Consider the following 17,069-nt stretch of genomic DNA (forward strand, 5'->3'; position numbering starts at 1 on the left):
TTCACCTGTAGGGATTCTCTTGAAGAGGCTCCTTACATGTGTTACGTAATCACGAATGTCCTCCTTCTCTTTCTGCTTGACATTCATCAATCGCACCGGAGTACCCAGGCTCGGCAAATCTCTTAATGAAGAGATCCTTGAGGCTATTGAAGTTTGCCCGCTCTACAACGTCTAAACTTGTATACCAAGTCTTGCCCTTGTCACCTAAGCAGAATCCGAACGCTAAGTCAAGTCGCTGAGGCCGTTGGCTTCACAGACTTGCTCGAACTGCTCTACAAAGCTGTATGGGTCGTCATGGGGTTGGTACTTGTCGAGCTGCTTTGCGACTATCGGGATTTTAGACTGGCTCTTACAGCCTTGGGTTGCTCCTAATCCTGCCAACAGTGAGGTTGCTAACGCTGCAGCACTTTGCTCTGTTGCGGTGTTGTCTAACAAGCGCTTTATAAGAAGTTCGCTTAGCGTTAAGTCTCCTTCTAGGACTCTCTCGTGATCTGTTCAATTTCTATCGGCTAAGTTCAGCACTCGATGTACCTCGCGCAACTCTATGCTTTGCCTTTGGCTCCTGACCTGCTGTTCTCTATTGTACGCGGCTATGCCTTGCAATGCCTTATGGGCTAGCTTCCTCTCTTCTTCTAAGTTTGCGATGATAGCATCTGCCGTCCGACCGCGGTGCTCATATCGGGCGTACGCATCGTAGCTGCTGACCAATTGCTGAATAGCCTCTGGGAAGACGCCCAAGTCGAGTTCCTCATTAGACCTGAGGTCGGCGCTTTCCTCCGCCATGGTCGAGTTCTCGTGCTTCGCCAAGCTATCAATCAAATTGAGTGGGTTTGTCAAATCCCCTTTGCTTGCGCTGCTTGCTTGGTCCTACTTTGCGTGTTGATGGTTTGTCTCCATCCGTGGGTTCTCTCCTATTTGTGGATTCCTTGAGTGGCTTATCTGAGTGAGTTCCTTGACTTATAAAATGCAATTCTCAAGTTATCTCCACTCCGTGCAGGTGTTCTTTCTGGTGTACATGTGTTCAATCAGGCTTTCAGTTTTTCTTAAGTGCCCTTCAAGTGCGAAAATTCAAGGTGAGTGCGACAAATAGCCTCTAAGTGTCTCATGCACCCTTAGGCTTGATAGGCTTGGTAGATCGATTCTCTAGCCATCTAGGAGGAATTTAGGGCCTCTCGGCTACGTTGCCTTGTTGTTTCTTTTGGGCTCAATCAGGGTTTTATGGCTCGACGAGGTACCTCTAGATCTATGGGTTTCTAGGTATCGCAACAGCCCACTCAAACTGTTAAGCAACCATGTCTTACAATTTTGTCTACTCGATGCGCTAGAATCAAGCTTTAAGCGTGAGAAAGGCTTACGACGGGTTGCGCCGCTGAGCTCCAGTTGGGTCAAGTCAAATCTCTGAGACTAAGTTGAGGCACATTGTCCTAGGCCGAGTGGACTTGGGGCTGAGTGTTAGTTTGGTCAAAGGGCTGAGTCGAGTAATTCGGACGGGCCGAGTCTGAGGGCCGAGTAGGGTTTTCGGGTCGAGATCCGAATGGGCGGGTCCGAGGGCTGAGTCTGGGACTCGGCCTAACAAGGGCCGTTCGGACGGGCTGAAGACGGCGCAACGAATTCTGCACAATGATGATTTCGATTGAATCTCCCTAGTCAGGCAATCATCCCCTGCATAAACTTCCAGATCCTAGCCAAGGCACCAAGGAAAGTGATTGGCATACCTGGGGTGAGCGGTAGGCTCTTTGACGACGCGATCAAATCGAATCTTCGCAGGGGCTCTCTCTCTCACTCTCTCTCTCTCTCTCTCTCACTATAATGGTTGCAAATGAGCTCTCCCTTGGCCTCCTGACCCTTAAACCCCTTCCCGAGCAGGGTTTTGACACTCTCAATCATTCACTTACCGACAAGCATCCCAAGCTAGCCTTTTGTCATTTTTTCATGTTTTATACCCTGTTTTGCCCTGTTTGCAACAATAAACCCTACCCTTTCCTAGTTCGATTTCCTAATGCTATCCCACACTAAATGCAATGAGAATCGAAAGCAACAAACTGACATGATTTCTCCCTATTTTCCAATCATCAAACTAACTAACTAACCCAAAATACTTACTTGTTTCGAAGATCAAAATACCCAACCTTTCTACCTACCACAAGCTCCGTTTCGGGGGAGAATCCCTTACTTCGATGCTTGATATGGAGCGCGCAAGTGCTCAAGCTTGAATCTGTGGTCCCGGCAACGAAACCAAAATGTGGGAGCTTTTGGAAAATTGAGCCTATAGTCAGCTAAAATTCCGCAACATTCACAACCTTGAGAAGATGGTAGCCAAGGAGCACACCACAAGGAGAATAGTGGAACAGTACCATGTCCACAAGTACCTAGAGAAGTTTGCACAAGAATGTGACCACATGCAGTGTGTGGAGTTCTTGAGAACGTACAACCTTGACCAAGAGTGCCGAAAGGTAATGGTGGGAAGGGGAGACAATCCCCGACAAGTGCAAATACCGCTAACCCAGGCCTTCGTGGAGAAAGCACTGAGACTGGAACAACCTAGAGTGGAGAAAAAATGTAAAAGGGATGCGTATGCCCTGCTGAAGATGAATAGGGAAGAATTCTTGACAAACGATAGCATCAGCTTGCAACCCTCACATCCTTTGATTAACATTATGTTTCTAAATGAAATTGCAAGTGTCCTAAAATAACCTAATGAAGCTCAAAAATCAATATCTCCCAAAATAAAATTTTCATGGTACTTGGCCTTTGAGTTTACCACGACTTCCTTTGACTTTTGTCTTCCATATTTTGCTATTAGCAAGACACAACACTTATTAAGCATTTTCCATATATCGTAAGCATAGCCATCTATGTCCTTTATATTAAAATACACTAATTCAGAGAGTATCAACATGAAAATAGAGAGTGCAAGCTCATCCAAAGCATCCCAATCATCTTTATCCATAATTCATGTACCATACAAGATCAACGAATGAAGATGATGATGATGCACATGGGTCTCTCTCTCTCTCTCTCTCTCTCTCTCTCTCTCTCTCTCTCTATATATATATATATATATATATATATATATATATATATATATATATATATATATATATATATATATATATATATATATATATATCTCTAATGTAACAATGTCATGCTAACTTGGTAGTGAGTGAATGGAGTGGGATGTTGGAAAAGTCAAAGTATAGTAAAACCTTTTATTCTTTGCAAAAAACATGTATAAAATATAAGGTTGTCAATTGAATACACATGCTTCCACAAGTGTGCCTAATCTAAGAGGAACCAAGAAGGGATACAAAGTATGTGTTCAGTCAAGCGGCTTAAAGATCCCGAAGGCATAATTTATTTGAGTATACATGTGCATGCATGTTGGTATAACAAGACATGTTATGTCGTTAATTCTCTCCTTACTAAGGTGCTCTAACACACTTGAATATCTGCATGAGCTTAAACATGTTAGCAGAAATGGACTGGATGATGAAAGGATCCGACAACCTTTGTATGTATGTTTTCAAAGGGCACATGATGATATGATCTGAAAGGAGAGACATTCATGAGTACACCCGAAAACTTGAGACATCTCGGTCTCTCTTTATTGAAGGCTCTCTTGACATCCAGCTGGGAGGAGGATTACCCCTTCTGGACAAAGAATTGTTCCCTTTCTTCACTTACATGCCTCCTTTGAATTGAGGAAGCAAAAGAATTGGGACACCCTCTAGGCCATCCAACCAAAAAATTTGTGCTATTGATATAAGCCTCACTCTCTACAAGGCCATTCCTATGTACTTCTGTGTCAATATTCACTGTGTGGAACACTAATGTACATAGTATGATACAATCTTGACTCAGATGCTCTGCTTTTGTCCTCATCAATACCCATTCAGAATGCTCCATCATTTCTCACCCAGGAGGCCTGCACAAAGTTGCGCCCGCTCATTCCTAAGCATCGCAATTTCCATCCGAATACTTTCATCCCCTTGACCTGCTCCTTCTGCAATAGTTTGCTCCAAAGTAGCAATGATCCTTTCTATGCTCTTTATCTACAGACAATGCAGGTAAAGCTGTTAAAACTCTGGAGTCAGACTCTCTCTTTTAGAATGTAGATATACCAATTCAGCACATAGCCAATGCACATGGACGAAATCCTTGCATTTTGTATACCCATTCTTTTCAGCAGTAGGAATGATAAGGTAATAGAAGTTAGTATAACTAAGAAACGCAGGACTTGTGAGGTAATTTTAGCTCCAACCAAGGATTTTCATTGCTCTGGTTTATAAGCACCTCTTTAGCATGTAGATTGCCAACTCAGCACGTACCCAATACATATGGGACAGATCCTTACATGATGTATACTCATTCTTTACATCAGTAGGAGTGATAAGGTAATAGAAGGTAGTATCACTCAGAAATGCAGGAGTTGTAAGGTGATCTAGCTCCGAACAAGAATTTTCATTGCTTTGATGTATAAGTATCCTGACCTTGCGATGAGGCCAGCGACGCATCCCATTCCTTCGACAGATTTTCTTCAAGACCGTGGGGCAGATACCCAGCTCCTTAGCTGCTGCATTAATAGGTAGATGAAAGAACTGTGCCAAATCTGACATCTTCAATTTCCCAGTCCTTTCCCTCTACATCAGATGCATCATTCAGAGGGTAAAATCCAGGGTAGTGTGCAGTAGAACAGTTGATCAGGAATAATGTATCTCATAGCCTCATAGAAGTGAACACAATTAATGACATACCACATCATTATAAGTCCACAAAACAATGACAGGCAGCACTTATTTGACATTTTGTGCCAAAATTTCTGTATGCAATAACTTAGTTGTCATGGATCAAAGAAATCCAGGCAAAAACCTGTGCTGCAGCATTGCTTTTAGGAGGCTTCACTGGCATCACTGAAGGATCAGCATTATCAGTGCTGCAGTTGCCTTGATTCATCTTATTTTGTCCTGGTCCAGGTCATCAGCAGTAAGTGTCAAAGGAAAATTGGAACCTGAGAAAATGTGTAGCGTACACTGAAATCCTGTACTGCTTTTGTGTGCATGCATGCATGCGAGAGAGAGAGAGAGAGAGAGAGAGAGAGAGAGAGAGAGAATGGGTGTAGCTCAGTTGCTAGGTTGAACTCGTGGTGACCAGAGGACCTTGAGTTCAATTCATACAACCGGTCATCTACTACTAGGATTAAAAGCAAGATTTGAACCTGACTCTCTCACTGGTCAAATGTCTTACTAAGAGTGCATTCCATCCCATTGGATGAATTCCCTAATTAATAATCTTGAACCTGAGTCTGCAGGTTGCAGTGTGATGGGCAAATCTCACTGGTCAAATGTCTGATTAAGACTGCTTTCCATCCAATTGAATGAATTCCCGAAATCATAATCAAGACTGCATTTCATACCATTAAATGGATTCCCAAAAGCCTAATCAATGGCTAGTATTTGCTGGCAGGTGTCATCCATAAGCATTGATATCCCAACTCCAATCACTTGTGATGCTGGGAAAAATGGGATGAATATTGCTTTTACCATCATTCAATCACCCCTTAAAGAATTGAAATTTGATCCATGACTATAAACAAACCCTGAAGTCCAGTAAAGTGTGAATTAACACAGAGCAATGATGCCCAGTCTAACCAGTATTCTTTATCTAACATGATACATTATTTTGGCAGATCTATTAACATGCTCTTCATGATCTCCGCAAGAGGTTACATGCTAAAAGATAGCGTTCAATTGTCCTTAAGACCTTGAGTCATGACATGTGAATTTGCATCATGAAAATCTACTTTGTAGGAAGGAGAGTCTCAAAAAGAGAGGAGAGGCTATTTCTAACAAAATCCAGACATGATTCACCTCAAATCCTACCTGTTTGGTTAGACATCTGCGTACTAACTGCGCTAAGCACTCGCTCAGGTGCAATACATGATAAATCCATGGGAACCTGAAGAGAATCGTGCCGAAGTATAAAGCCCTCCTTACTGCGCAACATGCTGTATTGCATCAAGAATTGCTTGACATATTCACAGTTGCCCACTGGAAAACTGCAAAAAACATGCACAGCATGAGGCTCTGTCCACTGGAAACTGCTAAAACAGTATAAACAGCATGACGCTCTGTGGCCATTCACATTGAATGACAGGATCATGCACAACACAGAGCCTGCTGTTCCAGACAGATTATACAGATCTTACCCACTCTAGTGAATGGCACTTCTCTCGAGATAACATTGACATTATCACAATACAACCAATAAAGTTGAAGACATAAAGCTCTTAGAGAGGTGGACATACTCAACCATTTGCTGCTCCAATGAGGATGGAAACCCGTCATCGATGCAAAATCGAGTTTGCAATACAGCATGATAGCTTTGGCCTTGTTGCCCATGAATTTCCAGCTTTGTGTCCTGAACACCTGCTTAATGTTGGAAGATGTTTGAATTTCCAGCTTTGAGCTACAGTGTGTCACTTCAAAGCTCAATGAAACTGTACTAGCTTTATGTCAAGAAACAACATAGAGACAAAACAGAGGCTACTTTACAAATCTTCTGGCAAGTTCAACTTGCAAGCAGTGTCATTGTGAATATTGACCATTGTAGGGCAAAACCATTAAAAAGAGGGTTAGTTAAGAAAAGAGAAGCACCATTTGAATGAATAATCCGGCGAAGAAGTTGGCAATTTTCACACTGCAGGTTGCTCTGTTGCCCCAAATTCAGAGGGTATGTGCTTGCCCCTGTGTTAGACATCCCCCAGTCAATCTGGTTATTTGGGTACATGAGCAGATTGGATGCAGCAGAAGACAAGGCTCCATGGTCCAAGCCAACCAGAACACGCTCATCTACTTCCGCAAGTCCTCCTGGTTCTGACCCAAGGTATGGTTCATGCTGAGCATAGATGCCATTAGATGCGGGGGGCACAGAAAGGGCCGGCAGCATGGCATTATCTGTATGAATGTACGGCACGTAACCAAGGGCAGAAGGTGCAGTGCTTGCCCCAGTATTGTATTGGACATCATTAAACAGGGAAAATGCATCTCTCCCTTCAAGCACACCATCAATATACTCATCAAAGGGGATTAAATCTCCAGTCTGCAGCACATGATCTATGCCTAGGTCACCACCCTTGCAGTCCTCAAACAAGAGGGCATTGCCAAAGCTGGCATCCGGGACATTGCAGGCGGGGGCAATCGCAGGCGGTCCGCCATCATCATCCTGGGTCGTGATCTCCTCCTTGACAAAGGGGGGCAGGGACAAGGGAGGTGGGTGTGGCATGGTGTAGGGGGGGAAAGTACTGCGGTACATGGGCTCATCTCGGGGGCTACCATCGGTGGGTGTCTTGAGGAAATCTGAGATGTCGAAGCGTGGGCTGCTGAGGTTGCTGAGGATGAGATTCTCATATGATTTGGGTGAAGAACTGGGTCCTCCTCCTCCTCCTCCTCCCCCACCTGCTGCTGCTGCTGGTCCCGCCTCTGCCATTGTTGTTGGAAGAAAGCTCTTCCCTCATCAAGAACAAGAAGTGCAGATTGGGCATTCATCCAATTAACACTATTCCTTCATCCTTGCAAAGTCCATTGTTTGTCAAAAAGTACAAAATGGGGATTCATCCAATTAACATTATTCCTTTATCCTTGCAAAGTCCATCGTTTGCCATAGTACAAATTGAGCATTCATCCAACCACTACTACATCCTCGCAAAGCCCATTGTATGTCAAAAGGACAATTGGGCATTCATCCAACCACTATTCCTTAATCCTTGCAAAGTCCAGTTGCATCAAAATTGAATGATTCCGTCTGCTTTCATCTCACCCATGTCCGGGTGTGATGCTCTTGTGGCCTATCAGCTATGCTGAGGCATTAATTCTTCACAGACCATCACTCATATTGTGCCCTTTTGGAGGGGCAAATGAGGATGGGAAACTGATGTAGATTGCTTTTGAAGACGATGGAGATGACAAGGAAGAAGGTATCAGTTTTTCAAAAGGAGAAGACGAATATGTTTTTTGGTACTTTGACAGCAACTGAAGAAGGGAGAGCCACAAAGGGAGAGAGAGAGAGATGGAAAGATTACGCAGGAAAATGAGAGAATCGCGTTTGTTCAATCAGAATATGGCATTAATCCTGAGAAAAAAGATACAGACAGAGGATTTGCACTGGTATGATCAATAATTAGAGAGGCCATTCGCATGGGGTTGATCGCAGAGATGGTGTGGATGGCGGGCAGGATGGAGAGAGGATAATCGTAATTGTGATTTGGGTTGATGGATTGAGAGAGAGAGGGGGGGTGGGGGGGACAGAAGAAGAGGAATGAGGAGGCGCCTCGCATAGGGATGCGACGGGCATCTAAATCTAAATTTGAATTACGAGAAACAAAACACATGCAAATATCGACAGCTAGCTTCACATTCTCGTCTCTTGAGCTCAAAGCACATTCATCTTTCTGGACGCCCCTCCTCTCCTACAAACACCCTCCCCGGCTAATCAAAGTACTTTTTGAGTCTCCCTGTAAATGGGCAAATTGTGAAATAGGTGTCAAAAAATAAACACCTTAGGTTAAGTAATGTAACAATAAATAATGTATATTATGAGAAAATCCCCTACGTACTGATTTATATGGATTCTCCTTTAAAATTACATCTTTTTTTCCTTAAGTGTTCTATCAGTGCCCCTTTACCCTAGGTAAACTAGCTTTTTTTTTTAAATTGGTTATTTTTAAGAAACCCCTAACAAATAGCAAAGTGTTTCAGGTTGCTTTTGTTTTGTAATTTATTTTTATTTTATTATTATTGAAATCCCACTTTTAAATAAGAAATTATTAAATCTATATTCCATGTCTTCGAAAATGTCTAGAACCTACCTATTAGATATAATTCATAAAAATATACGTATTGGACAATACTTTCATTTCTCATTTCTGCCCTATACTTTCATTTCAAAATTAAGAAACTTGGCAAAAAGTGGGATTCAAGAGGACATTCATGCTATACAATTAGCATTATATTCTAAATCTCCGCTATCTCGTGTAGCTTTAGCTTGTTGCATCTAGTCTTATTGGCAGACATACCTGTATGTCTCTTTGTCCTCATGCTCTTAGCCAAGTAAATCTCAAGAATAACTTCTAATGTGTTGATCTCAATAACACTCATGTATGGTGTTGAAAACTTGCTTTTTGGTATGTCTTTTAACATGTGCTTTACCTCTAACAATGCCATGGAGCTATGGATTGAAGATCTAGCATCTCATTTGTGGCATTGTACTTTTTGATAGATGGAAAGCTATATGTAAGAAAAGAACACAAACAAACAATCTCTCTTTCTCTACATAAAAATGTCAAACATCATGTTTGCGAATAGTTGTGTGTAGGGGTAAAGGAGCAAGGCACATGGCCAACATAAATCATCAACAAGCTTGATGGGTAAGCATTGAATGTTCTTCCTCCATGTTTCTACAATAGCTACTTTTAAACAATTTGATTATATTAGAGAATACTATGGCTACATGATGCTCCACAGAGAGAGAGAGAGACAGAGAGAGAGAGAGCCGACTATGGTTATGGGAGAGAACGAAGGAGGGAAGCAATAGAGGAGTTCACTCGGGCACTAGGAGCAAACAAAGGAGAGACCAAAGGATGAGTGTCCCACAACTTCAATGCATTGTGCCTCTCGCCCTAACACATGTCAAACCTCAATGTGTCCTGCCAGTTATCCTTGGTCCCCCCCCCCCCCCCAAAAAAAAGTGCTTGAAGTTGCAATAAATGTGGAATTGCATTGGTAGGCACATCATGATGCTTATGGAGAATTGGAAAGAGACTAAGGTGGCAAGTAATCCGATATCCCATAGAGTTGAAGTTGGTCATCAAGAGTAGGGTTGGGGCAAGGAGAATGAGCAACGAGGCACAATCATAGAGGCAAGGGCCATGCTCAGCCATAGACAAGGGCCTTGCTCAATCCTAGACAAGGGGGTTTGTCAAGTTGTAAAGGATTTCCATACCAAGAGGGACAAATTATTGCATTCATATTTCTGTCAAATTTGTGCTATTTCTATGTAAAAGTTTATAGATATTATTGATTGATAGTTAAGGCAAAGCAACTCGAGAGGTTGGAGGTCAAGTAGAGGAAACAAAGAGTTTCAAAAAGAATGAAACTCCATGTGAATGGCAAGATAACAGGATAAGAAATGATTGTCAAAGAGAGAGACTGAGAGAAAGAGAGAGAGAGAGAGAGAGAGAGGGGGGGCGGGGGGGGGAGGGAGGAAGGGAGGGAGATTTTCCTTTTCTATTTATTGATTTGTTTCCTACTCCTTGTGACCTTGCTATAATCAAGTAGATAAAGTGTATTGCCTTGCCCCTAGATGGGCTAAGGTGCATGCTTTGCACATAATCTATGGGTTCAATTTGTCATACCATCGTGATTCACCTCAGAAGGTGTTGATATCCTAAAAGGACCTTGCCATAGTGTTTTTCCTTCACATAATTCTAGCCATCTTATGGTGAGCCTTTACCATTATGCAAGCAACAATGCAATATTTTATTCAATTTATTCAAAAAGCTATACAATCTAGTTGATAATCAAGCTATACAAATTGCTTGACATTATTAGCTTAACTCAACATGGCCCTTTCATTTTCCATGTCAGTTTAATTTTCATGATGTGCTTGCGTGTGGAGCCTTATAGCATTTCAATATTGTTGATTGCAGGGATGAGTTGTTGCGATCCTAGTTTCATGCCCTAGTAGTGAGACTAAACATTTTTGCAAGATATCCCTCTTAACTTCTACTTGTAATTGATATATTTTATGGTATAGAATATGTCTCTCTCCTTCCTTCTTATTTGTTACATCGGTTATAGTATGTACTAGAATGACTAGAAAGGTTCATTGCTGTAATGATTCAAACAAAACCACAACGTGTATAGAAGGCATGAGTTTAGAAGTTCCTTACACTATGCGAGAGCACATGTAGCTTGTGCATTTTATCGATAGCATTTCATAACATAGCTTTTGTATTTCATTAATAGCATTTCGTAATTGAATTTAGCTCAACAAAATTCCCATTTTTCAAGTATATACTCTCATAAGTTTGTGATTGGTTGTTTTTTATTTTTTATTTCTAGTTGTTGCAGGGGTATACTCTATTATGACATGTGTATTGCAACTAGGTGTATCCAACCAGTAAAAGAATAGTGTTGTGTATTCCATGTGATATATTTTTATAAACAAGAGTGAATTCTAGTGAGCTTAGTGACTAATCAATTGTATCCACATTGTGTTGTGCATGTCACTTGTGACATTTTACTTAAAATTGTTAGTACAATATTGATAAGATATTGAGTGAATGCCCAAACATTTAAATGTAGGCCTTATGATAAGTTTTGCTTATCATTTGTTATATATAGTGCATATATATATTAAGGATGATACCACACACAATTTTGGAGAGATTTTTGAATGGAGTTATACGTATTTGACATTTTTATAACTAAAATTTTTGTTAAGTTCAAAGTTTCAAATCTTCTTTTTTAAATTTTAAAAAATCTTTTCAAGTATTTGTAATTTATTTTACGAAAGACCACCAACATACTCATAACAAGACCTATCTTCTTTCTAAATAAAGCTTATCTCCTTATATGTAATCTCGTAGGGAGGAGTATGGTGCTTAGAGCCTCTCAAAGCTGCCAATACATCTGTCTTGAGTTTATCACAAGCATCCATAGGTGTTTTCCATCTAGGCAATTTTCAAAAAATATGCATATTCCTAAAGAATTGAACAAGTCTAAAAGCTAATGCTCTAATACAATTCACCATCTTCATTGTATCTTCATGAAAGCTACATTGGTCACTAAATCAAGCCATCCTTATATTGATGTCATCTCAAGATCCTATTATCTTAAACCATCTTTTGATACTTGCCCAAATGGGCCATATAGCTCAATATTCCCAAAGTAAGCGGAGAGCTCTTGCTTTTCCTATTTTGTAAAAACATGCAATGAAGGACAATACCTTGTCCCATGGTCATTCTACCCTTGCTTGGCAATTTGAGATGATAATCACAAAAGCTATACTTATGCACCCTTCTTGCATGGCTTTTCCATATTTTAAGCCCAATATACGAGAAATCCTTATTCCATACATCACCATTTTAAAAAAAAGTCATTGGAACTATTATGTTTATTTTTTCAATTGTCTATGATTCAAGATTTATTTGAAGAGAATTTTGTGCGCACACACACACACACACCCACCCCGTAATGGATGTGTATACTCAAAAAATTTGCACCAATAAATGCAACCATGCATTTGTAAGCTTTTTGCTATTGCAACTTACTACATATGGTTTGTGAACAAATATACAAAGAGATCAAGATATCAATAATACTTTGTGATGTTACTTCCATTCATATTCAAACTTTTACATAAAGATCAAGTACTAGTTTCCTACTTTCCATCCCCACAACCAACTCACTCACTCATGCACATATGCTAAAAAATGGTTATATGTAGTAAAGTTTAGCCTATGCTCAAAATCTAAGATAAATGCATAGAGAAATAGACTTTTAAATCATATCAAGTGAAACAAAGAAATTTTCTCAAGGTATCAAATCGATCTCTAAAAGTATTCATAATCAATTTCACCATGAGAATTTGAATGATGTTTGTGAGTGAAATTATGTTTGAAAATGGATAAATATGATGCAAATGAAGTATAGAAAATAAAAATTGAGAGAATTCGCAAAGACCTTAATAGGATGAACGTGAATCTAAGACATAAAGAAGTCATAGGCACAAGCTACAACCTTAGAGGGAGAGAGAGAGAGAGAGAGAGAGAGAGAGAGAGAGAGAGAGAGAGAGAGAGAGAGTGTGTGTGTGTGTGTGTGTGTGTGTGTGTGTGTGTGTGCACATATGTGTGTGTGTGTGTGTACATATGTGTGTGTTGTTGGGGGTAAAGGCACATGTGCATATCTGCCCACGTTTACTCATTGTACATCATTGTACCCATACACCTATACAGTGCTAGTGGTGTACACCAATCATTATTACTTCATTTTTTATTCTTTTGGTGATTATTGAATAAGGGAAGGCTGATCACACATTGTGACTATTGAAGTTCCTGCATACTATGTCTCTCTCTTGCTCTCTTGCTCCATCTACCATAGCTCTTCCTCCACTCTTTGCTTCCACTTGTGTGCTTCCAACAAGGCTCTACCTTTCCATTGGTATCAAAGCTTGGACTCAAGGAGCTTCCTCATCATTTACTTTAGCCCAAATTCAAAAGCTTCAACTCAAGGTTTCATGGCATCCATGGCTTCTTCACCCTGAGGTATGCAATGATCATTTCTCTTCTTCTAACTTGCTCCCGATTGTCCAACCTTACTCCAAGGGTTCAAGGGACTTCAATAATTATTGCTTAAGGCTCTGAAGTGAGCAACATGACTAGCAAACAATCATCAACATCATTTTTTCTAGTTTTATAGCTCCCTATCCCTAACTGTCTACATCAACTACAACCCTTCCTTTGACCCTCCAACACTTGATAATACTTTGGCAACTCATTTGGTGCTTGCTCTTGGGTATCATTTGAGAGCTCCTTAGCCTTCATCATTGCTGTAATATACATCATACCTACTGTACATAGGTCTAGGACAATTTTACTTCAAGGTTTAGAGTGTTTTCATGCTTCTACTGATGCACATATGCTCATGCATTGATGTTGGATCATTTGTGGGTGTCTTGAGGTATGCTTTAGCACTTGGATTTGAGCTACATTTGATGTCTTAGAGCTTTGGCTATATGCTTCAATTGCTTCAATGATTGTCACTTACGAGTTTGAAGGCTTATTGGGTTTTATGCTCCCAAATGTATTGATTGATGTCTTTGGGCACCCAAATATTATGTACTTGATGTACTAAGCCGTATATTTCTCTTTTACACTTCGATGCACTTCAATGGATGGGCTTTGAGATATTTGCATTTACTTGGATACTTTTCATTAGAGCTTTGGATATTCTATATAGTTGAGCTTCGTTTATTGAGATAGTGGGACTCTTGCCTTATGTACATGCTCTCTTTGATGCTCTTGGATGCAATGACACATAGTAGTGGGTTAATTTGATTTTACATGCTTTGGAAATTGGCACTTACCTCTATCTGTAGGATGCCAATGATGTCTATGTGCATCTTGGCTATGTAATGAGCTTCATTAGTCTTTACTCAGTCGGATGTGATCTCTTTACTTGATCTTGATATCTCTAACATACATAATTTATATGCCTATGGGATGTATTGGTTATTGACACCTTGAGTTTATGACAAACTTTAGTACCAATTGTATGATTATTCACTATTAGTTGCTTTTATATATTTTGGTTGTTACCTAGATATTCATGGTTATGGAAGCTTGGTTTTTTTTTTCTTTTTTGCCCATAGTGGTCTTAGTCATACTACTATAGTTATTATAGCACTGTTGTAATTACAGTTTTCAGCATTCTTTTGGAGAGTAGATAGTTTGTTTTGGGACTCTTTGCTTGCAAATTGTGGACACCTCTAGTTTCATTTGTTCCTCCCCTTTTGTCCACCCTCTTGCATCAAATTTGGGATTATTTTTTTCTTTTTTGCCCATAGTGGTCTTAGTCATACTACTATAGTTATTATAGCAGTGTTGTAATTACAGTTTTCAGCATTCTTTTGGAGAGTAGATAGTTTGTTTTGGGACTCTTTGCTTGCAAATTGTGGATGCCTCTAGTTTCATTTGTTCCTACCCTTTTGTCCACCCTCTTGCATCAAATTTGGGATTATTTTATTGAACTTACAATAGCCTATGCTCTTGTCATTTGTAGACACTTAAGTCATTATGGAAGATTCATAAGCAAATAGTGTTATCTTCAATATTGAAAAGCTTGATGGCAATAACTTTGAATATTGGAAGATGCACATATGGCAAGTTGTGGTGCAAAAGAGGAGAATTAAACCATTGAAGTTAGAGGGCATAATTTCTAAGCTTTATGATGCAAAGGATTGTGTAAAACTTAATGAGCTATGCAAATCTATTATCATTTTGCCACTATCAAAGTAAGTGTATTTTAATGTCATTGACTTTGAAGGTGGTGCTTATGCATCATGGAAAAAGTTTTGACCTTTATGACAAACAAATTTTTGTATCTTAGTTGAAGAAACTTATGGATCTTAGCATGAAGGAAGATATGGCTATGTCTACTCATTTGAATGAGTTTCATCCATTTTCAAGCAACTTGTATTGCAAGGCATTCAATTTGAAGACAATATCAAGTTTTTTTTCTTGCTCATTACACTATGTGAGTCATGGGACACCTTTCATATTACTATGAGTGCTTATCTCCATGAGGGTGATTTAAAATATAATGATGTAGAGAATGTTAGATATGATCAATGCCCCACCCTCATTAGGTGCTCAAAGTTGTAAGGCCCCCATTATGAGGAGAAGCCAAGTGTGAGCCCAGACATTGGTGGCGTCCTGACTTGTATATCAGATGAGGTCTATGTGACCGGATGGCAAAAAGGTGACCATTGTGGGTCTAATCTTTGGGTTAGATGGAGAGGTTAAGTTGGTAGCAACTCGAGGCACATTGCATTGAGTTGCGTGGTAAGGGAGTTAAAAGGGGCCCCTATTGTGGAGTCCGAGGGCCGCGAAAGCGGCCCCTGGCTGGTAAAGGGAATATTCCCTGGAATATTCCCTAACCGACTAGTGGAGGCTCATATGGTAGGTCGGTCATCAGCAGGCCGACCTAACGACCTTCGCAGGCTATAAAAGCTAAACCCCGTCGTTGCCATCACTCACTCATCTTTCACCCAGTCAGAGTTGTTGTTCCAGCTAGCCTTAAGCTCTTCACCTATCTTCTGTCTAGATCACCATCTAAGCTTCACACAGTGGAAGCGCACGGGTGGACAGAGCCATCTTTGTATCAGTTGTTTGAAGTTAAAGAATTTACTGATTCTCCTCTTATCTGTTGTGTACTCTCTATCTCTTTCTCAGTTTCTGTTCGTTGCGTCGTGTAATATTTTGCATGGTATCAGAGCCCTGGGGGCTCTAAAGATCGGAGAGCGTGCAAGAGGCAAAGGCTTCAACAGCAAAGAGAAACTATGTCGACTTCTGGAAGCGGTGCAAGAGGTGGTGTTGCTGTACCAGCTATTCAAACACTGAGGATTTGTCCACCAACCTTCAGCGAAGGCAAGTTAGATGGTACAAACTACACCTTGTGGAAGTTCAAAATTACAACTATCCTTGATTCTTATGAGCTTTTGGAGACTGTGCTGGGGACTGACGTAGAACCACAGCCTACCCCCGACCCATCAAATCCTAGTGTGATGATTCCTCCGAATGCAGATCTTCTACGAGCTTGGAAACGAAGGAATGCAGATGCATTGTGTGCCTTAGTTACAAGCTGTTCTGACAGTGTTTTGACTCTGATTCAACATACAACCAAAGCGTCAGAGGCTTGGAATGTACTAAGGAGTCAGTATGAAACACGAAACCAAACAAGGATTCAAAACTTGGAGAATCAACTAGCAACGGAGAAGTTTGCTGAAGGAGAGACGGTTGAAGCATTCATCACTCGGATTAAGAATCTGCGCGACCAGATGGCTGGCGCTAGGATACAAAAGACTAGCGAAGAGCTAGCTCGGAGGTGTCTTTGGATTTGTCCACAAAAGTTTGATGGACTTGTAACTGCCCTTAATACTCAGGTGAGACCTCAAGCTTTGACTTTTGAGGAGTTTTGTGCATTATTAATGGAGGAGGAGTTGAGGCTGAAAGCCCGAGAAGGAAGCAACAATGGAGATTCTGCATTCTCTGCCAATGCAAAAGGCAAAGGTGTTTCCTCCACCAAAAATGATGGTGACAAAAAGAAGAAGGGCAGCAGGAAGAAGTTTCAAGGAGAGTGCTTCTACTGCAAGAAGAAAGGACATGCAATTGCAGATTGTCGTGTCAAGAAGGCAGATGAAAAGAATGGTACCCTTAAAAGTAAAGGGAAAGAGACAGCCAATACGGCTGAAGCGGAGTTGGAATTATTCATGGCGACCATTGAGGAAGT

At 40.6% G+C, this 17,069-nt stretch overlaps 1 protein-coding gene across 1 annotated transcript; it reads right to left on the reverse strand.

Annotated features, from left to right (window-relative positions):
* Window positions 1-3,229: 3,229 nt before the first annotated feature.
* LOC148021138 (uncharacterized) lies at window positions 3,230-8,466 on the reverse strand. Its single transcript, XM_087698981.1, has 6 exons — window positions 6,657-8,466; window positions 6,308-6,428; window positions 5,883-6,058; window positions 4,873-4,967; window positions 4,494-4,643; window positions 3,230-4,055 (listed from the first exon to the last, which is right to left on the reverse strand). Exons 1-6 carry the CDS (start codon window positions 7,486-7,488, stop codon window positions 3,909-3,911), a joined length of 1,521 nt encoding a protein of 506 aa, XP_087555107.1. The 5' UTR covers window positions 7,489-8,466; the 3' UTR covers window positions 3,230-3,908.
* Window positions 8,467-17,069: the final 8,603 nt, after the last annotated feature.

The sequence above is a fragment of the Lygodium microphyllum genome, chromosome 18, assembly GCF_053477565.2.
Source record: "Lygodium microphyllum isolate KBCC chromosome 18, Lygodium_microphyllum_v1.1.10, whole genome shotgun sequence".
NCBI lineage: Eukaryota > Viridiplantae > Streptophyta > Polypodiopsida > Schizaeales > Lygodiaceae > Lygodium > Lygodium microphyllum.